We start from the raw sequence: 24,184 nt of genomic DNA, 5'->3' as shown, positions 1-24,184 counted from the left end.
CAGGCCTTTGGAATCAGCCTGGTCACTGCAGGTCTGCAGGTGAGAGGGGGCCTGGGGAGGCTCGGGACCCCTGCACAATAAGCCACTCCACTGGGCCTGCGGGACAAGAACAGTGACAGACAAAGGTCTAAAGGAGCACAGAAAGCCAGCCATCATCTCCACTGGGAGGAGCAGAGAGGAGTGGGCAGGCTTCCCAGAGGAGGATGAGGTAAGGACTGAGAAAGGAGTGAAAATCCCAACAGGGGCGGGAAGGAGCAGGAACAGGAGTAGAGGCCCAGACTCAGCGCCATCCTGACCTTCCCATAACCCAGCTCTAGCACGCTGGCTCTATGTGATCCCTGAGCACCCACGCCAGGCAGGACCCTGCGCATAGCCATACTGGGGACACTGGAGACAGGGCTGGTCCCACACAGCCATGGGGCACCAGGCAGGGTGGACCCAGAGTGGTCTGGGTCCAGATGGCTTCAAACCTGCCGAGCGAAGGGGAGGAAGGGCAGGTGAGAGGTCAGAGAGGGCTGCCTGGAGGAGGGGTGCTACGGTGAGGCTGAAGGAGGCAGGGAGGGGCTCTGATGGGAAGGCCACACACAGGCTCCCTGCATGGGCACGCCGCTGGCCACAAGCTCCCCCAAGCCAGGGACTGGACCTCTGTCTCCACGTTGCTGCTGCTGGCTCAGGGCTAGACCCACAAAGGCCCAAACCGACGCTTATCCACCAGAGCAGCCTAGGCCATGCCTCAGGTTAGTGGCACTGAACAGCAGGAACACGGTGGCTCAGGAAGCTGAGAAGCAGGGATGAAGCATGGTGGAAGCCGTTACCGTGAAGCCACGCTGAGACCTGCACTCTACCCTGCAGGGTGGCCCTGGGCTTAGGTCCTGACACAAGAACAGACCGGACACTCGCACCTACAAAGTCCCCATGGGACCCCCAACCTGGCCCGAGACTGAACCCAGGGCCCCACCACATGCATTCTGGGTGCTGGGGAGAGAAGAGCAAGGAAACCCCCCAGTCGCTGCCCGGCAGAGCTCACGGTCTACTGAGGGGGAAGACAGAGAGCCACAGCCGCACCAACAATATCTCAGCACAACAGTGATGAGGCTACGCCAAGGGAGCACGATGCAAAGGGCAGCGCATGGCCAGCCCAGGCTGGAGGGTCCAGGCCTCTGGGGAACGTGTGAGCTGAAGGGAGGACAGGAGAAGATGGGTGGGGAGGGAAAGGCAGGCCCTGGCACAGCGTTGAGGCAGGGGCTTGGCCGAGAGGGGCCAGGGACACTGGGAAGGTACAGGGTCAGGCCACACAGACCAGGCCATGAAGGGAGCCCCGAGAGCACCCACAGGGGCAATTCTGTGCCCCCGGAGGGCGGAGGGGAGAGGGCGCACCTTCACGCGCGGCTTCCTATGCTGCGTGCCGTCCAGCTCATCGTCCTCGTCGCTGTCCTCGTCCTCGCAGTTCTGCAGGAAGGGGATCTGCTCCAGCACTGAGCCACTCAGGCGCTCTTTGCCATCTTTGCTGGCCGCATTCCTGCCCACGACATGGGGGCAGAGGGGAGCATTAGTCCCACTAGGTGACAAAGTTCAGATGGGAGGGTGCCGAGGGACCATGGCCAGAGCCTGGACTCTACTCTTAAGAGGGCTGAGCCCACCATGACCCCACAGGAGCCTGGACCCCAATCACACAGGGGGCACCGGTCCCAGCCTCCTCCTGACACACACTCACCCCGACTGGAACACCCTCGCTCAGACCCCACACCGGGCCCCTCCTCCCTGGGCTCTGAGTCCCAGAGCACGAGCCCCCACCCGACCATGCATCCGTGGGCACATGCTGAGCCAGTGCTGAGTCAGGAGAGCAGCTGAGAAAGCACCACTGACTCGACAGCCCACTTTCCCACGGCCTGGGCAAACCCTGGCGCAGGTCAGGCAAGTGGCAGACACGCCCGGCGGGAAAGAGGAACCGGTCACTTTGCAAATGCTTGCGCCCCTACTGCCAGCCTCGCCGTCAATGAGCCTGTCCCCTCCTGACTGACAGATGGCCTCCAGTTTTCACTCCTGGCCGGCTGTCCAATGCCTCCAACCGTATGACAAATCTTAGCAAAGGACCTATCTGCCAAACCTGAGTCCACGGTAGAAACGCAGGTGGAATCCAAAGTTCGGATAAATGAAACATCTTCCTTTCTTGCCGCTAGGCCGGTCCTCTAGAGGGTTCTTGCCAACTGCTCACGGTCACTGCTCGGAGGACGGATCTCTCCGGCGTTCCCTCCCCAGCCACCGTGCGCATAGCCTCCTGGCGGAGCACGTATGCTCAGGTCCCCCCCACTCTCCAACCCTGGCTATGCCCGCTCAGCCTCCCGTGCTGTGCCTCCAGCTTTCAGATCCCACCTGCACGCTGGTGGACTGGAGGGGAGTTCAGACTGTAGCGCCCCCCGGCCGAGCTCCAGGCTGGCTGCTCATCACTCGTCCTGGGGGTGACCCAGCACCGCAAATCACCTGCCCCGGACAGGCCCCTTGCTGTTCCTTCCACTCCTCGCCCTCCCCACTGTAATCAACGCCCCTCCTGCTGCTCGGACCAAACCCCAGAGCCACCCCTCGCTTCCTTGCTCTCCCCCACATCCATTTCTTTAAAAAGCAGACCTGCGGAGAGACTGGCCACTCCTCACCCCTCCGCCGCTCGCATCCACCTCGTCTCACAGGCACAGAAGGCTCCCGCTCTGGCCCCAGGGTCCCTCCTTCTCGAAGCCGACCAGCACATCGGACCGTGTCACACGCCTGCTCAAAACCATGGGCTTCCCACAACCTGCAGACTCCAAATTGCCTATCGCAGCCGCTCCAGCCCCATTGGATCTGACTCCCGAGATTTCAACCTCATCACAGACCACAAGCCCCATGTGCTCACTCGCTGTGGGTTCCTGAACGTGCCAAGTGGAACCCTAACAGTCATCACTCCTTCTGCCTAGAACATTCTCCTTCTAATACTTGTGCAGCCTCCTCTCCCCTTTCCTGTGGTTCTCCGCCCACTGTCACCTCCGTGAAGAATGCCCCCCCCACCACTGCCCATGTCCCTGTCCTTCCTTCTTTCCACCTTTCCCTGCAGCACTGAACATCAGCAATCGTTAAATGACTTGTTTTGACGAGTAACAACTACGGAGAAGAGAAGGAACCAGGAAAAGTCCCTGGGCCGGTGGCCATGCATTTCGCTCCCCACTGGACCCCGGCGCACCATCCAGGGCCGACCTCCGTGTGTTAAGACACTCCATGTGCTGAGCAGCGTAAGGCCTGAGCCTCCGGGGGGGGAGTGCTGGGCTGGGCAGGAGCTGCGGCACGATATGAGCACGAACACAATGCCATAGGAGAGGACATGCAGGGGGACCCAGAACAGGATCCAAGTATCCCACAGCAAAGGGACCGAGGGCTCTGGAACAAACCAGCCCATGGTACGCTTCAGGAAGGAAGTGGCCACCGCAGCACCCGGGAGCACTACTGACTTTAGGACACTGGCCGTCACCAGGAGGAGGGGTCGCAGAGGACCGGACCTGTTGGGGCGCACCAAGCGCTCACCTCTTGATCTGCTCTTCGATCTGTTTCACCAGCAGCGACTCCCCACCGCTGAGCCCCCCAGGACCTGGCGTGGCCCTGGGCCCCCCTTCGCTGGGCTCCACAGCCCCGTTGAGCTCCAATGAGCGGCCCAGGAGGGAGCGCACGCGTTTGGACCGCATGTCCAGGATGGTGTCCGTGTAGCCCACCTCCTCCAGGTACCTGCAGAGAGACAGAACCAGGGCAGCTCGGGTGTCTCCTGGCTTCTTTAGATCCGACAGGGGCTGAGGCAAACGGGGACAGGCTTTTTGGAGAAGCAACTTAAGACTACACGCCTGTGTTTTAAATAAGCACACCCCAGGCCCCAATGCGTCACTTTCAAGTCTATTTCCAGGGTAAGCCTTTACATACAGGCACAATGCGGTCACACAGATGCTAGTGGGGATGCCGTACGGAAGAGCCAAGACACAGGAGCCACACTACATGCCCACTGCGGACGACTGTGGCCGCAAATGACTGATGGGGACAAGAAGCAGAAAATAACAGAGGCACAGGGCCAAGATGGCCACAATAAGCAGCTTAACGCAAATCCTAAGTTATGTGAGCCACACAATTCATGTTTGTTTAAAAAACTAAAAAAAAAAAAAAAAAAAAAAAGAGTTAACATGTGTACAAGTACAGGCCACACGCAAACACGTATTTGAAACGTGCCCCCCATGAGGCCTGGAAAAATACATACTCGATGCACCAGCAGTGACCTTGGACCTTTGGAATAAGGGATTAGAGACGTAAGAGCGACCTTTACAGTTCACTCTACTCACTTCTACAAATGAGCATTTATTACTTTCACAATTTCAAACAATGAAAGCTAGCTGGGACAGGTCTAAAAGTTACAAATAGGGAAAAAAAATTAATTATGGATATGTGGTCCTTCAGAAGCCTTTTACATTTACCACAACCTGGTCCCTTTGGGACCCCTGAGCCCACCCCTCACAGGCTGGAGCACACCTGCCTTCAGCTACTGTGTCATCCCGTGTGCCTGTGGTGAAGAGGTTGGGCTCTGAGGGCCGAGAGCCCGAGGTCACATCTCAGACCCCCTCACTTACCAGCTGTGTCATCTCCTGCCAGCACACGCCCTCCCTGCCTTTCTGTGTTAGGGGAATACTGCCGTGTGGGAATTTCCACCAGGCATCACTGCGCGTGCGCGGCAGCAACAGGCACCCCGGCAAGTGCTGCCTATAGAACCGTCCCGTCACTACGGCCGGCACACACCGTAAGCTAGCAAGCTTCTGGACATTTGGCTTAGGGAAATCGGGGATAGTTGACAAATACCTTCCTGGGGCTTGTCACGCTATGGAACCATCTTCAATGTGATGATGTGTGAGCAGTAACTGGCTATGGAAGGTGATGGTCATGCATGGGACAGACGACCCCATAGCTCTTACGATGATGCAACCTAACTAAATTATGTGGAAGGACGTCCACAGCACTTTGCAAAAACAAGGCAGTAGAAGAAACAGAGAAACACGCACCTGCTTTTATAAAACACACACACACAGCCCCACCAGAGTCGCCAAAATGTTTACAGGGGCATGAGATTCCTTGGGTGGTGGAATTACGAGTGATTTTCTTTGTGTTACCCAGTAACTCTTGCATTCTCTAAAACACACTGATCTCTTTAATAGTAAAACATAACACCCCCCCTTTTTTTTTCTTTTAAAGTGAGCGATATCTGGAGTCACTTCCCAAGAGTAGAGAGCCCTCCCACCCCCCGACCCGGCCTCCAGCAGCAAGTCTGCCCTCCCTCCCAGGCTGGGCTCCACCCACAGTGTGACCAGCAGGGGTCCTGACAGTCCACAGTCCCACCCCCAGCAGGGACAGGAAGGGCTGCAGAGTCTTCAAGCTTATCTCCAGCCAAACACGTCCCTCTCCCTGCCCCACCCCAGCACCCCTGTCCTTCGCACTCACTGTCGGAGAAGCTGCCGCCCCTCTTTCCACACCAGCGGGCTGTTCTCCAGGGTGACCGACTCCACGGGGCCATTGGAGACTGCAGAGTGGAGACAAAGGATGCAGGCTGTCTTCGGGGAGCGCTGGGTACCCATCCTCCTTCACCTTCCTCCCCTTCAAACCCTCCTAAGTCACTGTCTCACATCTGAAACCCTCACCCCTCCACGCCCTCTACTCTCCTGAGGTCATTCCCCAAACCACCTCCCAGCCTTCCTTCAGATCCCATCAGCTTATGTTGCTCTGCCACACGGGGAGCTGGCCCCGTTCTGAGCGCGCAGGCAGAGCGGACTCTATGCTTCAAGACGAGCTCTGCCGCTCACCAGCTGTGTGACCTTGGACAAGCTGGTTTACCTCTCTGAGCCTCAGCTTCCTCTTCCAAGGAACAGTTAATAACAGCAGCACCCAGCATTTAGGATTCTTGCGAGGATTAAATGAGATCATCTGTTCATTTTACTCATGAACTACTTACCGGGCATTTACCAGGCACCTGGCTGGGTGCCTGAGCTACAAAGAGCCCTGCCCTCGTGGGACTCCCGTCCTGGTGGGAGGGGTCTGATGTGAAGAACAACATCCCTGTTAACCCAGCCCTGAAGGCCTTGATGGGTCGCCAGCCCCTCACCTCCACTGTCCCGCACCACCTGTTCCAGCCACACCCAGTAACTCCCTGTCCCCTAACACACCACCCTCTTTCACGTTGCCACACTTCCGTACACGTGTCCCTCTACCTGGAACACCTGCCCTACCCACTTGTTGGTGAACAAGGATCTTAGAATGTTAGGGACAGTGTCCATCTGTGTCAGAGGGACAGCAGGCAGGACTGGCCTTCTTCATCATGATCTAGCCCCCTCCCCGCTCAGGGGCCCTGCAGAGCAGCCCGTGCAGGGGGCACTGAGTGAAGTTCACGCCCTCCCCAGCTCCCCAGTCAAGACTGCATTCTGTGGAGCACAGTAGAAAGAGGTGGCCCAACTCTGCATGGCGCCACCACGCTGAGCTCAGTCTGGTGGGGTGGGCCAGTCAGGTAGGCCTGGCGGTGGGCACCTTGTTCTGCCGGTTCTGATTTCTTCTCCCCTGGGTTCAGGTCCGTCCCAAACTTCAATTTATGGTATTTGGCCCTAGAAGAGCAGATGATTAATGATGACAGACGCAGAGGAATAGACAGGGCCAGCCCTCACCTCAGGGGTCCCAGATCCCAGGGCCTCCCACAGTCCGCTCCCCGACCACTAAAGATGAGCCGCCCCCCCCCCGCCCCGCAACCCCCACCTTTAAGAAGCCACCCTGGTGGTAGAGGCACCACACACAGCATTATGCAGAACCCACTCTTCGAAGTCCGGCAGTCTGGGGTGCAACCCCAGCTCCAGGAGTCCCGGAAGAAGTCCTCCCCCTCTGGAAGCTTCCCCTGTCCCCATGAGGGGACTGGGAGGGGTCAGTGAGGCCATGAGTCTTCCATGGGGCCATCAACGCTATGAATGTTGTTACTAGTGCCGATCCTGAATACCATCTACTGTGTCTTGTTCTGTCCCCCTGTGCTAGAACCACACAGTCCTGGGCGACGGGGAAGGGAACGTCGGTTTCCAAACCTCCCCGGGCTGGAAGGCACTGCAGGCGGCCTCCGGAGCCTCCCGCTAGGGCCTGACCCGGGGCGGCAGGGCTCACCTTTCCTGCTTCAGCGCATATTCCAACATCTTGATCCGCCGCACCAGGTCCGTCTTGAGATTCTCTTGCCCTTTCCGTTCTCCCTGGAGGAAAGCCACCTGAGCCTGGGGGGGACAGAAAGGAACAGGAAGACAGCAGGGCTCAGGCTCACTGACGCGTGTCCCTCGCTCACGCAAGGACAATCAGCTCCAGCCCCCACCCCCACAATGACATGCAGCGGCCACTTCTTCAGGCGTGAAGACCCTGAGCCAGGGTTCAATGGAACAGCGACAGGGCATGCTGGATCTGTTTCCAGAGTCCCCTGCCATGTGACCCACCATGAAAGAGCTGAGGAGGAGTCCTTAACCCTTGATATTAAAATGGGTAACTTGGCCCCTGCCTTTCGGGGAGAGGTCAGATAGGGGATGAAAGTGGGGGAGGGAGGCACGAAGAGCCCCGGGCTCCTTCTCCCCACCCCGAGGCAGGTGCTGTCCCCTAGGTTGCTGGTGGAGGTGGTGTCTCACTATTTCTACCAGAGCATCTGTCTCTGGGAGGCGTAGGAAGCTACTTCGGGAGCTTAGGGACAAGAGTGGGTGGCTCAGCTCAGCTCCCGCTCCCGCTCCAATGCAAAAGCTTTACCACCCAACCCCCATCGCAGGGATCAAGCGTCCCACTGGAGTCTGCCCAGGGTGAGCGAGACATGCCACAGACATGACCCAGGGCCCCTGCCAACCACTTCACACCGTCTGCTGGCATGGGCTACCCCAGTCTGCTCTGGTCTGTCAACAGGTCTTTTGGAGACACTGGGCCAACGGCCTTCGAGGCAGGATCCTGGCCCCTGACCATGTTCCAGAAGTCCTGTTTCAAAGCCCTGAGAGCAGGGCTCAACCCTGGCTTCTCCCCAAGTGCTCCGCTGTTATAGGCTGGGACAGCCTGAGCTCCAGGCCGGGCTCGGCCACTTACTTGCGGCATGATCTGAGGCAGGTCATCGGCCTTCTCTGAGCCTCCATTTCCCCTTCTAGAAAATGGGGCTCACGAGAGTGCCTGCCCCTCATGTGTTAAGTTCTTCTCAGTCCGAGGCCTAGCACAGAAGAAGGGCTAATAAATGCCAGCTCCTACCTCTCAGCATGTTTCTTCTCCCTGTCTGTTCTTCCACAACACTGAAACAGGCCCAGTTCTTTTAAGACCCAAGCCCCATTCAGCAGAGGTGTCCATGGCACGCAGGCCTCCTGCCCCCACAGGCAGCTGCATCTTCCTGGAGCCAATCCCCAAACACCACGTGCTCACTGGCGAACTTCGGTGACTCTACCAGAAGCCCCGGGTCTGGCCACAGACCCCTTTTCCAGGCCGTGCCCATTCTCAGAGCCCGGCTCCAGGACTGCAAGTTCTCAGCAGCCTCTCAGATGCCCACCTGCACTCTCTCTCTCTCCGTGAGGCTCAAAGGGCCCAGAGGACCTACCTGCCCTGGACACCTGGGAGCGTGGCACAGCTCTGTGCCTGCAAGCCTCCTATGGCCTCGGTCCTGCTCTAGGGACCAGGTCTCTCCCTCAGGTTGGCTGAGAACTGAGCACGTGCTAATTAACGCCCGCCTCTGGCTGGGAACCCGGGAAACAGGCACTCACAAACCTCTGGTGGGGGTCATACATTGATGCACCCTTCCTGGAGGGCAGTTCCGCCACATCTATAGAAATGTTAAATACACACTCCCTTTGCCCTGATAGGTCCACTTCCAGGGACGGAGCCTACAGGCATAAGTGCAACGTGGGCTTCCTTCCAGAAAATAAAAAGGAGTATCCCTGCCTCAATGTAAGACAAAAGTATCATGCACCCATTCGCTTACAACACCAATATTTACTAAGCCCCAGCTGTGTTATCAGGTACAGGTGCAGACAGAGCCTACAGCACTCAAGACAGACTGCATGTTCCAGAGGGGGGTGTAGGACAAATAATGAACAGATCACTGTATGTCACCAGGTATGGCATTGGGGTGGGGGGGGACCCAATCTGTCCTTTGTGGGAATGGACTTTTCCCCCCTTCTGAATACCTTTTTCTCTCTACACTTTAAATCGATACATACACGCATAAATACCTAAGGCCAGACAGGCAGACTCACATGTGGTCACCACCTTAGCAGTCTGAATTTCTGACCTTTGTGTATCATCTCAGTCACCCAAATCCACCCTGTCCAGTCCCTTTAGAAGGTGGGGGGAGAGGTAGAGAAGAAAAGGTCAATCACCAAACAGAAGCCCCAAGTTTCTACCTCCTCACTGTCCTCGCTACCCTCTGGGGCTTCCATAGTGAGCCCTGTACTTCCCAGCGCTGGAACAGCCTGCTGAACGCCCACGTTCATTCAACATCCCGCACTGGGGACTGCCTAGACAGCCTGATCCCGCATGAGCCCCTGGAGAGTCACGGAGAAGACGACTGGTACCTGGCCTCACAGAGCTCTCAGTGCTCTGCCTGGAAACAGGCAGGAGCATCAACAACCAACATACCATGTGACTGGGCACTGCGAGGGAGCGAAGGGTGTTATGGGAAGAGAACACCCAACCTGCTCCTGGAGGTAAGAAGCACAGCTCAGCCAAGACCTGAAGGCTGTTAGAAGTTGGCCAGGGAGGGGCGCCTGCCTGGCTCAGTGGGTTAAGCCTCTGCCTTCGGCTCAGGTCATGATCTCAGGATCCTAGGATCCAGCCCTGCATCGGGCTCTCTGCTCAGCAGGGAGCCTGCTTCCCTCTCTCTCTCTTCCTGCTTGTGATCTCTTCTCTGTCAAATAAATAAATAAATAAGATCTTAAAAAAGAAAAAAAAGAAGTTGGCTAGGGGAGTAGCGTGTGCTGTGGGCAGAGGGCAGAGACAAGAGCTGCATGGCAGGCTTACGGAACGCTAAGAAGGCCAGTACAGCCACATGAGAATGTGTAACTGGGTTAGTGAGGAAAGGCAGAGAGGCTTCTAGGCCCAAGAAAGGACCACAGGCCAAGCAGGAGTTTGAAAGTTGTCCTCAGAGCATAGGGGAAGCCATAGAAAGGTTTTAAGCAAAGGAGAGATGTAGTCAGTGCACGTTCCAAAGACAACTGCAGCTATACTGCTGAGAACTGACGGCTGGGGGTTGCTAAAGTCCAGTCCAGGAGGCAGTCCCGGAAATCCCAGGGAGAACTGACAGTGGCCCAGACCAGGACGGGGGGGGGCTAGGTTAGTGGATCTGCCGTAATAAGGAGGCAGGACTGATAAGACAGGTGACTCAATCTGTGGGAAGAAAGAGAAGGCAGGAGCATACCAGGCCCTCACACTGGCTGGGCCTGGCCCCTTAATCTCCCTGCTATCACCACAGCAAGCCCCCATCTCCCTTCTCCTAATTATGGTGTGGGAACCTGACTCAGCCCGCTCTGCTCTGTTGTCCCCTTTCCAGCTCCCCTGGCAAAGAAGGAAGAAACGAGAACCAGAAACATGTGGCTCAAGTGAACCAACTGGGAGGAATCCCACAGAGGGGAAGTGTTGGCGGCCAGTTCCTCCTACCACTGAAAATGCCAGCAGCCGGCGCCGCCTCATCTCTGAGTGCCATGGTGGGCTGGCAGGTAAGCCCAGGATCTGGAAGTTCTCCACCCACCATATCCACCCACCACCACTCCCCCCAGCCAGACTGTTAGCACACACACACCCCGGGGACTGTGCCCAGACGCGGCTGCCGCCTCCCTGCGGCTGCTCCCTCTCTACAGCCAGGCAGCACCGGAAAGGCTTCCCGAGGAGCCAGAGGGTCTCAGTCCTCCCAGGAGCTGACAGATGCCTCTCCCTATCTTGCTGTGGACCCTTCCGTCCCGGACACCAGACGTGTGTGTTTCTCTTCGGGACCCACCCAGCCCTGTATCTCCTACTCTCCTCCAGAGGCTCCTGGCAGGGATTCCCCTCCCCAAATCCCTCAGAGGCCCTGGGGAGGCTGGCAGTGGGGGAGGGGCCGGCCCCACACCTGCTTTGCCCCCACCTCACTCCCTACATCCCCCATCACTGCTTCTCCAGGAATGTCCAGCTGAGATTCCCCTGAGAGGGTCCCCCATCCTTGGGGAGCTCCCCTCCCCAAAAGGGCCTCCCATCTATAAACTATATAGGGTTTGCATGTGACCTTTCATGTTCATCCTGTGTTGTTTTACCTTAAATGCACCACGTGCGTATCTTTGAAATCAGAAATATTTATGACCTTAACTTACGTTTTCATTAAAATATCTTATGCTTACATGCAAATGATCACGGGGCTTCCAGCAGAGCCACACAATCGAATTACTCCCCTAGGGTGCGAGTGTGCCCGGTTCTCTGCGGGCTCTCATGCAGACCAGCCGCCTCTGTTAGCCTGGAAGCTTCTGACGGGCGGAAACCTCACTGCCTGCTTCTCGGAATCCCCCACCCCACAGACAAAGTCCTGCTTATTGTCAGATGGCATCTGAGCCACCTCCTTGCTCTGACCTCTGGGTACCTCCTGGCAGGACCTCACGAGGGGCTGCCTTCCCCGCCACGCCCCCCACGCCCTCACGGAGCGCACCGCCGGTGCAACACGTCCTGTGCCAGGAGCAGCCGGACTCTGCGATCTGGAGAAGACACATTCAGGGCTCCTCGCAAAGGTCTGACACGGGCCAGGCCTCCAAGGATCTCACAAGAGGAGTCCGACCTCTGTTAAGCGGTGAGTGTTCAAGCAGAGGTGTGTCGAGTGAGGTGCCCCGGAAGGGGGTGTGTGGAACCGTGGGGGCACCCTACACCGACCGCCAGTTCATGAGCACAGCTGTTCTGCCCTCCTGCCCCCCAGGCCGCTTTACACTCACACGGGAATATACAGACGTTCACTGCAGCCATTTCCGACGGGGGCGGGAGGGCGGGGAGGGGAGTCTGGAAAGAAGCTTAAAGTCTGTCACCAAGGGTCAACCAAGGGAGCTGCGGTATACACATCCAGGGGAGTGTAGTTATCAAAACAGTACGAAAGCTCTCGATGCCGACAGGAAAGGAACGCCAAGACACGGGTATGTGAAAAAAGTCGCAACATGATTCATATGTGACCTCGTGTTTTACACACACAGAGCTGAACCCCTTTTCTAGCAGGAACGGTTGCAGAGATGAGCAGAAAAAGGACGGGGGGTGGCTTTCTCTTTACACACACACACACACACACACACACGAGACCTCTGTGTTCTTACTAATGTGACCGGACAAAAGGAAACAGCAGTACACAGTAAGCGATGCTGCAGCGGAGACGGGAGACCGGGAGAGCCTAAGCAGGCGCTCTCCACAAGCTCCTCTCTAACTCCAAGAAGAGCCACTCGGTGAGGGCATAAACACACAGCTCTTCTCTTTCCAATCTCAAGGACAACAAGGTGGTACGGTGGGTGCTGTAGGGGTCACTGGTGTGAAATCCCAGAGACCAAGATTCCATCCCAGGTCTGCTGGCGACTGCTCGCATGATTCTGAGGAGGCTACCAGGCTCCATGTTCCTCGTCTGCACTGGGCAGTAAGGAGGGACAGAAAATGGGTTTCTAAAAGCCCACAGACCAGCCCTGCCAACCACAGGCTGGGATCCTAGCTCAGTCCCAGCCTGACTCTCCCTCAGAGCCTCCCTTTCCTCTCGGATTCTTTTTGAGATCTGCCTTCGGCTCAGGTCATGGTCTCAGGGTCCTGGGATCCAGCCCCACATCGGGCTCTCTGCTCAGCAGGGAGCCTGCTTCCCCCTCTCTCTCTGCCTGCCTCTCTGCCTGCTTGTGATCTCTCTCTGTCAAATAAACAAAATCTTAAAAAAAAAAAAAAAAGCAAGGGACAGGGACAGGGAAGAGGACCACCCCGCTCCCAGAATGTTGCAAGGACGAAATAATACCATGTATCTAAAGTGCTACACACAGTGCCTGGCACCTCCTTTGTGTCCAAACAAACAGCAGCTGCCCGAGTTACTGCTGAGTGAGGGCAAGGACACCTGCCCGGTCTCCATCATGGGGTCCTGGGATCAAGTGAGATGGATGCTGGGAAAGAGCGCCAGAAACAGAGTTGAACACAAAAGTGAGGGGTGCTTACGTAAGGATTCCTCTCCCATCTCAAGGCCAAGCCTCAGCTACCACACAGCTAAGATCCCTAATTTTGGAGAGGGGAGAAATGTAGAATGCTCTCTTCATTCATCCTGTGGACAAAATTCTAATCAGTTCTTTATTTGGGGTCCCCATATCAACTAGACAGGAAACCATGAACCAGAAGGGGAAAACTGGGCTGCTAGAAGTAGATACTGGCTTCTGCTAATTATATCCCAGCTCAGGAACCCTCAGTCCTGGTGGCCAATCCATGGATCCCCTCAAATCCTCCCAACTCTGATGCCCCACCCTCCAGACACTGGGCAAACAGACCCACACTTCTCAAGGTCACGAAACCCAGCCCAAACCCAGCCCAACTCCTCAGGCTCTAATAAACATCATCCCAGGGCACACTCCTCTCCCACGCTACTCCACAAACCATGGGGTCCTTTCCCAGAAACTTCCACAAACACATCTCCTCCCAGAGTCCTGAAATGCTTCTTCAATGCTGTTTGCCTGCTCCACAAAACCCTCTCCCTGTCACCCTCCAGGAACATCCCTCCAAGTCCTCCTGTCCCTGGTCCCTTTATCTCCATGTTGGACGGCACAGCACTACAGTCCAGGGTTCTCCACCTGACATCCTCTACACACCTCCCGTCTCAAAACGATTGCCTGCACCCCCCCACCCCCTCCGCACTCCTCCACACCCCCCAAACTGGAGTTTCGGCTCTGCGGCTCTTCCATACCGGCTCCTAGAGCAAGTCCTGGCCCTGTCCACGCTTCCACCCCCAGGGCACCCCACCCTACACCCGATAGCCACACATACCGGCCTCCCCAAAGTTGCCTCTTAAAGGAGAGGGCACACATCTTCCTCCTGGGACCCCGCCTCTGCCCTCTTCTCATCCCGAGTCCTCACCCAGCCATCTTTCAATCCCCCCCACCTCCCTCCCCCGTCCAAACGCTCCGAACACACCCGGTCCCAGGCTCCCTGACTTCCTCTCCCCACTCAGACCAGTTCCCCGCTCGACTCACTCTCGCTCTCGGCGGCTCCCAAGTTTCTCCGACGCCCCCCTCTCCCACCCTAAGCCCATCAGGTTCCACCTCCAACCCTCACCTGGTCGGGGACGGGGTTGGGAGGCCAGCGGTACCTTTCAGGCTTTTGCTCACTCCCAACAAGAGCCCCCACTCCCCGAGTCCTCCCACCACTCTGCTGAGTTCTCCTGGGCTCCCTTCAGGGCCCGAGGTCCTCACCAGGGAACCCGTCTGCCGGTCAGCTCACTCCCACTCCAGCTCCTAGCCGGTTCCGGTCCCCTGCGCCCCTCCTCTCGGCCGGCCCCGGTCGGACTCTCCAGCCCCGGGGCCTCCCTCCCACCTCGAGCCGCCGGGTGCCCTCAGGACCCCCCTCGGACGGCCCCTCACTCCGTCTCCGGGCCGGTCGCGGTCCCCTCCCGCCCCCCCGGCCGTCCCGGCGGCCATTGCTCCAAGATGGCGGCTGCGGCGGCTGCGGGTGAGGCCGGGCCGGGCCGGGCGGGGGGTCGGGGGTCCCGGGGAGGCGCTCACCTGCAATTCGGCGCGCTCGGCCTCCCAGCGGGCCTTCTCCGCTTCGAAGCGCGCCCACTCGTGCTGGATAAAGTGCAGGATCCCCGGCAGGCTCAGGGGCTCAGGCCCCGCCGTAGGCCCGGGGCTGCCTCCGCCGCCGCCTCCCTTACCAGCCGGGCCGGGCCCCGGGGCAGGGGCAGCGGGCGGGGCCGCCCCCGTCGGGCCGGGGCCCGCGCCGGAGCCCAGCGGGCGGCAGGAGGAGGCGGCGGCGGCGACCGCGGCTGCCGCTCGCTCCTCCATCATGGAGGCCCCGGGGCCGGCCCGCGCGCCCGCTGTGCCTCGCGCGCCTGCGCGGCCGTACCAACCGCCCCCCCCCCCACCCCACCGCCCCGCACGGCCCGCGCGCGCGCTCGGCGGGGGCCGGGGGTGCCGATGATGGGAACGAGTCCGTGCGCGCGCCTCGCCCACCCGGGTCGACCCCAAAAGCGCGCGCGCGCGCCTCCGGGTGGGCGGGAAGGGGCGGGGCGGAGAGGCGCGCCCCGAGGAGGGCTAACCGAGACCCAGGCGGAGCGCGAGGGTCGCGCCTGGGAAGAGCAGGACTTTGGGAGGAGCCGCTTTCTGCCCCTCTCCTCCTGCTTCGCCCCAAAGAAAAATTCTAACTCCCTCCAGACCCAAATGTCACTCTCCTTGACACTGTTCCTCTGAGAGAAAGGGCGACTACCAGGGGTGGTCTCAGCAACGGCCCCATCCTCTCCGTTTCCTGGCCCAGGTCGGTAGTCAGTGTAACCCTTCCCCAGCCTGGAACCCTCCCTCTTTGTGGTTATGGAGCCCCAAACCTCTCCTGTCCTTGCACCAGGGGGAGGTCGCAAGGTAACTTAAGTCCCGGGTGGTCCTTGGGCCCCAACCTTCATTTGGTTACTATGGCAACCTCACCTAGCACTCAGGTAGAAAGGACCCCAGCCCCAAGGACACTGCTGAGAGAACACCTCTTTCCCAACCCCTCCCCCTAGCCACCCAGCTGGCATTACCATGGTAACCGTTTCCCCCCCTCTTTCTCATCGTGGGAGGTCCATGGACCAAGCCAACCAGGTGTTTTTATTTAGAGAAGATGCTCTGCTGAGGAACCGTTGCTATGGTTACAGGGCCTGGACCAGGAGGTGGAAAAAGGCAAGGCCAACCCCTGGTTGCTATGGTAACCAGGGACCTACAAGGATAGTCCCCCTTCCCGTGTCCCTAAGAACCAGGCCCACCAAGGTAGGGGACAGTTTTAAGATTGTGTCTCAGGATGGAGTGGGTCTAGGGAAGGGGTTGTTACGGTAATGGCTTTGGTCACTTCTAGTACCACCTTTCTGGGCACATATATAAGAAGGGATGGTTATAGGCTGCTGGGATAACTGACATCCTTCCCACCCATTCCTGAGATACCCCAGGTGGGGCCCGAGCTCATGGAACTTCAAAGAGAAAGGATTCTCTGACCTTCTCATTGCCACTTTTGCAGGCAAGGTGAAATCGTACTCTGCTGTACAAAATTGGCTGATTTGGGGTTTTCTGGTTCTCGTTCCCTCAGCAGTGCAGCTGAGCTGGGCTGGAGCCGCCCACCCGGAGCTCCCGCAGCAACCTAGGAGGTAAGAAGTTCCTGAGTGTCACCAGCGCTGCTGTGGAAACTGCCCTTCTCCCCCTCCGTATCACTCATTTTCTTTGCCTGTCACCTTCCCATTCCACAGATGGGACAGCCGAGGCTCAGTCCAGAGCAGAGCTCAGGCCAGGTGAACCTAGGCCGAAAGTGAACCTGAGTCTACTTACATTGTTTTCTGGGGAATGGAGAGACAAAGTCTCAGCTTGACTGTCCTCTCCTCCTGGACCACCTTTTCTCTGTCACACCCCCCGCCGGTTTCCTGACCCATCTGTAAGTTCTGTGTGTGTTTTTTGTCTTCCCACCTCTGGAGGGCCTGCCCAGTGACTGCTTTGATCTTTCCCTGTTCCCAGAACACAGTCTGGCGCAGAGAGTCCTCACTAGGTATCTGTCTGTTGAGTTAATGGGTGAATTAATTCAGTGATTTGCCATATTCAGCTTTGAAAAACACCTGTCAGGTTGGGGCTGCAGAGTGCTCAGTGAAGGTGGACAGCGAGCTGGGCGGTCTTGAGTGGACCCAAGAGAGAGCAGAGCTTCCTGGTTGAAAACATGACTCTGGAGCCAGGGTTGTGGGTCAAATCCTGGGTCCACTATTTCCCAGCTGTGTGACTTGAATGAGTGCCTTCACTTCTCTGTGCTGCTTTGTCCTCACTTTTAAATGTGATCAGAACATGAAAATGAAACAAGGTAATTTAAGTGCTTAGAAAGGGATCTGGCCCTATGGTGAGCAGCTAGAATTGTTGATACTATCATCGTACTGCGATTCAGAGAAACACAGACATTCAGACCTTCAGAACCATCGTTTCAGACCCTTTGCCTCGATAAAGGAGTTTTGAGCCCTTACAGTTGGGAAAGCCAAGACCAACCGCGTCAGGGCACTAAGTGATTCCTTGCTCTTTCTTCTCTGGTCCCCTCCCTGCTGGTCTGGCTGCCATACCCACTGGTCTCCGAGGCCCCGATTTCTGTCCTCTGTCCCCGGCACCTCGTGGCCCAGAGCCAGCCAGATGGAACATGCCGAGCGCCAAGGCCTGGGAGGTCGAGACCGGGGTTTTCCCTCCATCCTTCCTGTCCCTGAGCTACAGTTTCCCCATCTGAACACCCAGAGCCAATCATTTGTGCCACACACATGTATTGAGCACCTGGTGTGTTCCCGGCACTGAGCTGTGCCCTGAGCGCACAGCAGGGAACAAAAGAGTAAGTCAAATCTACGAGCTAACGACTAGGGGAGAAAAACGCAGGGATGAGGCACAGGAAGTACGTGGGTGATAGGGAGATACGTTTTGAAAGAGAGTAGCCAAAGAAAGGGCTTCCTGGACAGGTGACATCGGAGCAGAGACGCAAGGGTCACGAGGGAGGAGCCATGCAGATACCTGGGGGACAGCGTCCAGACAGAGGTCATAGCCAGTGCTTTGGCTGCTGTGCCCTGGGAGGATTTGAAGACTAGTGTTTGGCCAGCATGGCTGGAGCTGACAGTCAGTGGGAGAGACTGGGACCACATGGGGCCTTATGGGCCCTGGTGAAGACTTTGGCTTTTCGTTTGAGTTGTAAGCCACAGAAGGTTCGAGCAGGTGCAGGACAGAATCTAATTTGAGTTTTCACACGATCCCTCTGGGTGCTGAGTGGGGAACAGCCCTGGGGAGGTGGGGGAATGAGGGCAGAGCAGGAAAAGGGTCTCTACAGAGTCTTTAGAAGATTCTAGAACCATCAGTGGTCTCTCCGGGGCTTCTGCGTACATAAGCTCTAAGAGTCTAAGGTTTTTAAGACCTTGAAGATTCTATGATTCCAAAGGTCCCCCCCCCCAACCCCCGCCCTGCCCGCCTGCCCGCACAGTAATGTGAGGTCAGGGTTGTTGTCTGTTGCTGTGCGCTGTGTGTCTGCTGCTGGGTCCCCAGTGCCTAGAACAGTGCCAGGGGTATTGTAGGAGTTCCACAGAGAGGGAAAAACTGAAGGAAGGAAGACTCAATCTAAGGTCCAGAAGGTGATTCCAAGGTTTTAAAGATTAAGAAGTTGCTCTTAGGGGCGCCTGGGTGGCTCAGTGGGTTAAAGCCTCTGCTTTCAGCTCAGGTCATGATCCCAGAGTCCTGGGATCGGGTCCCACATCGGGCTCTCTGCTCTGCGGGGAGCCTGCTTCCTCCTCTCTCTGCCTGCTTCTCTGCCTACTTGTGATCTCTGTCTGTCAGATAAATAAATAAAATCTTAAAAAAAAAAAAAAAGTTGCTCTTAAAGTGCAACTCAGATTCTTAAATGCCAACTGAGCTGGGTCACAGGAGGGCAAGCAGGCCTGGGATGGGTGAAGAGGGGGAGGAGGGCATTCCTGGTAGGAGAGAGAGGGGAGAGAGGAGGCAGGAAGGCCCGGGGCCTTGAGCCACAGTAAAATTTGGCTTCAGGAGCCTGAGGCCTTATAGACTGCGAGAACCCTGACCTTGGGCATCAGTTTTCCATCAAGTGCACTTTCAGTGCCCACCTGTGTGCCGGGAACACAGAGATGACTGAAGAAGCCCTGGCTTTACCCTCCCAGGCCTGCCCAGCAGAATGTGCAGGGCTGGGATGGGGAGCCCAGAGCCTTCAAGAGCCCACAGACGACTTCTCGCCCAGCTTGGGGTTCAGGGAGGGCTTCCTGCAGGAGGAGGCATCAGAGCTGAGGCCTAAAAGCGGAAGCAGGGGTTCTGCAGGGGAAAAGAGGAATGGGGAGAAGGGGTGTTCGAGAAGAGCATCTTCTAAGCAGAAAGAACAGAATATACAAAGGCGTAGAAGTAACATCTGTGGGAGGAGAAGTCCAGGGTGGCTTAGGCAGAGTTTGGCACATGGCAGGCGGTGGAACTGGACTGATGCACCAGCAAGAGACCCAGGGTCCCCCCAGGCCTGGTGGGAGGTTGTAAGAAACTGAAACTTTTTCCTCAGGGTACTGGGTAGCCATGGCAAGTTCTGAGCAAGGAAGGAGAGGTCAGGTTGGTGCTTTATGAAGATCCCTCTGGCTGCCATGAGCAGTGGACTTGTCAGGAGACCAGGGGAGGCTGAGCAAGGATCTGGGTGGACCAGGACTGAAGGCGAGATTGGCTGGGTCCCCGATGTCCCCCTTTATGGGAGGAGTAGAAACCTATGGAAATCCTTAATGGGGAAACTTTTGAGTATTTGCTCAGAACCCAGCACCTCCTGTGCTGGAGACCAGCCAGAGCTTGGCGTTGCGTTGGGGACTGGGAGACAGCGCCCTCTGGAGGTTGCTTAGGAGGGCAGCAGGTGAATTCAGGGCGGGGGTGTGTCCTCGGGTCCACAGCAGCTTATCAGAAGACGCTTCCCCCCTCCCCTTAAAAAAAAAATCATTATTTTATTTTTATCTTTTAATTTCTTATTTGATAGGATGTGGCATTCAAAGTATTTCTCTTTTTTAATTTCAGGTTTTTAGTTAAATTCTAGTTAGTTAACACATATGGTAAAATTGCCTTGTTTTTTTGTTTTTTTAATTAGTGGTCAAGATTAAAAATTGGGATAGTTGTGATTTAAGAAAACACTTCTAGCTTCTCTTGCAAAACCAAAACGACCTGGCTGACCATTGGGAAGGAGACGGCCAGATGGCCCAGGATTTGAGGACGTGAAAAGGGGACAGTGGGGGAGGGGCTTGGTGGGCCAATGCTGAGGCCAGCAGCTTCACTCCTCCCCTCCCCCCCCACCCCGAGCCAGAGTGTGAGAGGCACAGGAGAGACAGATGGGGGAGGTGGGGGGGCTTCCTGGAGGAGGGAATGGTGGAGCCGAATGTGTAAGCCGGGCCTGGAAATGGAGTGGGACATTTGTAACTGAATCCAAACCTGGATAAGAAGTTGCCAAATTAAAGGATAAAGAATAGGTGCGATTGAACAAGGAAGGAGGGAGGGCGAATCGTTTGATAAAAACCTTGCTAAGCACCAGGCTCTGTGCTGGGTGGAACTAGGGACCCAGCAGTGATTGAAACAACCTCAGAACCTGCCCAGTGGGAGGATACAAACCTGTCCCCACTCAGAAATAGCATAGAGTGGTGGGCTGGGGTGGGAGAAGCCAAGGAGCTGAGGGAGCCCAGAGGGGATGGATGGAAGGTCAGAGAGCGCTCCTGGAGGAGGGGAAGTCAGAGCTGAAACCAAATAGAGAAAGGGCTGGGATAGAAGGGCAGCGCTAGCGATGGGGGGTTGGGGGATAAGAGACTTCTGGCAACCACCTCCAGCCTCCCCTTTCGTTCCCCCCTCCCCAGGATGCCCCGGAAGCCCAGCTAGGGCCCGACTTTGGCCCCATGCGTCTCACCTGCTGCCAGGCTGCCCTGGCAGCCGCCATCACCCTCAACCTCCTGGTCCTCTTCTATGTGTCATGGCTGCAGCACCAGCCCAGGAACTCCCGGGCCCGGAGTCCCCGCCGTGGAGCGGCTGCCGGCCCCCGTGTCACCGTCCTGGTGCGGGAGTTCGAGGCCTTTGACAACGCGGTGCCTGAGCTGGTGGACTCCTTCTTGCAACAAGACGCCACCCAGCCTGTGGTGGTGGCCGCGGACACGCTCCCCTACCCGCCCCTGGCCCTGCCCCGCGTTCCCAACGTTCGCCTGGCGCTGCTCCAGCCCGCCCTGGACCGGCCCGCCGCGGCCTCGCGCCCCGAGACCTACGTGACCACCGAGTTCGTGGCCCTGGTGCCTGACGGGGCGAGGGCCGAGGCCCCGGGCCAACTGGAGCGCATGGTGGAGGTGCTCCGGGCAGGAGGGGCACGCCTGGTGGCCGCCCCTGTCGCCTCGGCCAACCCTGCCCGGTGCCTGGCCCTGAACGTCAGCCTGCGGGAGTGGACGGCCCGCTACAGCCCCGCGCCCTCCGCGCCCCGCTGTGACGCCCTGGACGGAGACGCGGTGGTGCTCCTGCGCTCCCGCGACCTCTTCAACCTGTCGGCGCCCCTGGCCCGGCCGCTGAGCACCGGCCTCTTCCTGCAGACGGCCTTGCGGGGCTGGGCGGTGCAGCTGCTGGACCTGCCGTTCGGCGCGGCGCGCCAGCCACCCCTGGCCACGGCCCACGCGCGCTGGAAGGCAGAGCGCGAGGGGCGCGCGCGGCGGGCAGCACTGCTGCGCTCGCTGGGCATCCGCCTGGTAAGCGGGGAGGGCGGGCGCCTCGAGTGGTTCGGTTGCAGCAAGGAGACCCCGCGCTGCTTCGGGACGGTGGTGGGCGACACACCGGCCTACCTCTACGAGGAGCGCTGGACGCCCCCGTGCTGCCTGCGCGCTCTGCGGGAGACCGCCCGCTATGTGGTGGGCGTGCTGGAGGCGGCGGGTGTGCGCTACTGGCTGGAGGGCGGCTCGCTGCTCGGGGCCGCCCGTCACGGGGACATCATCCCGTGGGACTACGATGTGGACCTGGGCATCTACCTGGAGGACGTGGGCAACTGCGAGCAGCTGCGGGGGGCCGAGGCGGGCTCGGTGGTGGACGAGCGCGGCTTCGTGTGGGAGAAGGCCGTAGAGGGCGACTTCTTCCGCGTGCAGTACAGCGAAAGCAACCATCTGCACGTGGACCTGTGGCCCTTCTATCCCCGCAATGGAGTCATGACCAAGGACACATGGCTGGATCACCGGCAAGATGTCGAGTTCCCCGAACACTTCCTGCAGCCTCTCGTGCCCCTGTCCTTTGCTGGCTTCGTGGCGCAGGCACCTAACAACTACCGTCGCTTCCTGGAGCTCAAGTTCGGCCCCGGGGTCATCGAGAACCCAGAGTACCCCAACCCGTCCCTCCTGAGTTTGGCAGGAAGTGGCTGAAGCTCCTGCGCCCGCCCAGGGGGGTCTGGAGAACACTCAGGCCAGGGAGTGGGGGGTATGGGGAGACCTGGCCTTGGCTATGGTGCTGGGGGCATGTGGTGGGCGGGCCGGGGTTGCGGAGCTGCCGGGCAAGGCCCAGCACCGTCCTGCACTTGGAAGACGTGCCCCGACCAAGATTTCCGAGAGCTTGGGTTTATTTGGAGCAAAGACAGTTTTGTAAAGAGGAAAATGTGTACGTTTTGCGCCCGGACTGCCGCGATTAGAACCCCAGCTCTGCCACTTCCTAATTAGGCGGGCCGGGTGAGTGTCTTCGCAGCATCGCGCTCCCAAAGAGCCCGCAGGACGCTTGGCTGCTGGGGCTGCTTCCGCCACTAGAGGGCGCCTCTGTCCTAGTCTGGGGTCCAAGGCCCAGGTAAGCCCTGGACCTCCCGGTTCCCGGAGCTTCCCTAACTTGAACCTTTTGGTCTCTCCAATCCCCTGTACCTGGCGGGACAGGATGACTGTCTCCCTTCTTCCAGAATGTGACCTCCTGGCCTCCTGCGAACGCCCTGTGAATTGCATGCTGCTCTTAACCACATCTTGCAGAGGAGGAAACGGGCTCAGCCTTGAGCTGCCGCAGTGAGTAACCGAGCTCTGGATGCCAGACCCCCTCCGGATTAACTGCGTTACGTCGTGGTTTCAGCGCTCCGCACCTGGTAGACCACTTGCGCGGCAGGATGAACAGCAGTCAGAGCTCACGTTACTCAGCTCATATGGTGTGCCCGGCGTCCTTCTCAGTGCTGGACGACGAGTGACTGCTCCATCTCTCACCTCAACCCTCTGAGCCAGAGCTGCTATTATTTCCATTTTACAGGTGAGCACACTGAGGCCAGAATGGCAGAGTCACTTGCCCAAGGTCAGACAGCTTAGAAAGCAACAGAGCAGGGACTTGAACCCCGGCAGCCAGGCTGGAGCGCACACTGAATTTGGCTGCTGTGCCCCCTTTCTAGTTACGCTACATGAGAGGGGGGTCCCTGGGAGTCCACACCCTTAGCTGGTGAAGCCATGGCGGCCTTCCTCCTGTGCTCGTGCACCCAAGATTAAATGCCATTTGAGCAAGTATCCCGAATATACTTATTTATAAATTATATACAGGTACTTCTGTTGTTCTGTGTATTAGTAATAAGGCTTAAATTATTCCATTTTAAAATAAACAGAGAAGGTTTTGTTTACATGGCTCATCTTAGTGACTTGTCCCATTTGGAACCACAGGCTCTGAGGCAGGAGAGGCCTGGGGTCAAAACCCAGCTCTGCCTCTTTCTCCCACTGGGATCTTAGGCCACCATGACTCTGCCTCTCTGAACCTCTGCTTTGCGCCTGGGAATTGCGGGTCGTGAACATTCCCCCCACGGGGGTGCTGTGAGCCACTTGAGTGGTAAAGGCTCAGGAATCAAGGCTGTGTTTGGCTCCTGGCCAACTTTATTTGTGATCTTAGGCAAGTCCCTGTCTCCCTGGACCTATAGGTTGGTTGTGGGGGATGGGGGAGATTGAAGAAGCCGGAAGCCAGGGGGAGGGGGAGGGGGAGGGGGAGGAAGAAGATGATCAATGCAAATCTAATCCCATCTCAAACGTGGCTCAGACATGCAGAGTCCGACTTCTTAGATCACAGCCTCTATTTTTAGCCACTGAACCTGCAAAGGGCTCCCAGAGACTGTTGGGTTTCCACAGAGCATTCTGGAAACATAAGGGGATGATTTTGACTCTCGGGAAGCGTAGCCCAGGGATGGAGAGGTCATAATAGGCAGGACCTCTCCACAGGGTAAAGCACTGGCCCTTGTCATATACAGTTTTGAAAGCCCCGTTGGACATTCCTGAAGGGAGTGCGATTTTCAAAATCTTAGCAACTGGTACGGTGATACAAATTAATATATATGTCAGTATATGCATCACAATGTGTAAATATTTCTTTTTTCTCTGAAGGATGGAAATGATCTGTATATACATATTTCTTTCAATTGTTTGCCAGGAACATGAGCTGAAACTCAGATTATTGTTAAATCATGCAATTATTTTGTTTTATTTAGAAACTTACTT

General features: G+C 57.5%; 2 protein-coding genes across 6 annotated transcripts in view; one reads left to right on the top strand and one right to left on the bottom strand.

Moving 5' to 3' along the window:
* LOC111160606 (striatin 4) overlaps positions 1-15,050 on the bottom strand; it is a 25,494-nt gene extending 10,444 nt beyond the window's left edge. For 2 of the 3 annotated variants that reach the window (XM_022523807.1, XM_022523808.1), the window contains exons 1-6: positions 14,754-15,050; positions 7,186-7,289; positions 6,571-6,644; positions 5,494-5,572; positions 3,550-3,747; positions 1,378-1,519 (exon numbers count right to left, since the gene is read on the bottom strand). In XM_022523807.1, coding sequence (XP_022379515.1) covers positions 1,378-1,519; positions 3,550-3,747; positions 5,494-5,572; positions 6,571-6,644; positions 7,186-7,289; positions 14,754-15,035 — 879 coding nt within the window. In that variant the 5' untranslated portion in view covers positions 15,036-15,050. Of the gene's footprint in view, positions 1-1,377; positions 1,520-3,549; positions 3,748-5,493; positions 5,573-6,570; positions 6,645-7,185; positions 7,290-8,127; positions 8,246-14,753 lie in introns of all 3 variants that reach the window. The other variant, XM_022523809.1, reaches the window with a different exon arrangement.
* LOC111160607 (fukutin related protein) lies at positions 14,678-24,184 on the top strand. 3 transcript variants are annotated; one of them, XM_022523811.1, is made up of 4 exons: positions 14,678-14,700; positions 16,300-16,357; positions 16,457-16,638; positions 20,585-24,184. In XM_022523811.1, exon 4 carries the CDS (start codon positions 20,624-20,626, stop codon positions 22,109-22,111), a length of 1,488 nt encoding a protein of 495 aa, XP_022379519.1. In that variant the 5' UTR covers positions 14,678-14,700; positions 16,300-16,357; positions 16,457-16,638; positions 20,585-20,623; the 3' UTR covers positions 22,112-24,184. The 3 variants fall into 3 exon arrangements, with proteins under 3 accessions (XP_022379519.1, XP_022379520.1, XP_022379518.1); XM_022523812.1 differs by lacking the exon at positions 14,678-14,700 and adding an exon at positions 15,137-15,986; XM_022523810.1 differs by lacking the exon at positions 14,678-14,700 and having other exon boundaries at positions 15,137-16,357.

Source organism: Enhydra lutris, unplaced genomic scaffold (genome assembly GCF_002288905.1).
Source record: "Enhydra lutris kenyoni isolate GAN:26980312 unplaced genomic scaffold, ASM228890v2 scaffoldscaffold77, whole genome shotgun sequence".
NCBI classification, from domain to species: domain Eukaryota; kingdom Metazoa; phylum Chordata; class Mammalia; order Carnivora; family Mustelidae; genus Enhydra; species Enhydra lutris.
This window is presented reverse-complemented; position numbering and strand designations above follow the sequence as displayed.

Coding starts and splice junctions, on each gene's coding strand:
- LOC111160607 (XM_022523811.1), top strand. CDS start 20,624: ATGCGTCTCACCTGCTGCCAGGCTGCCCTGGCAGCCGCCATCACCCTC.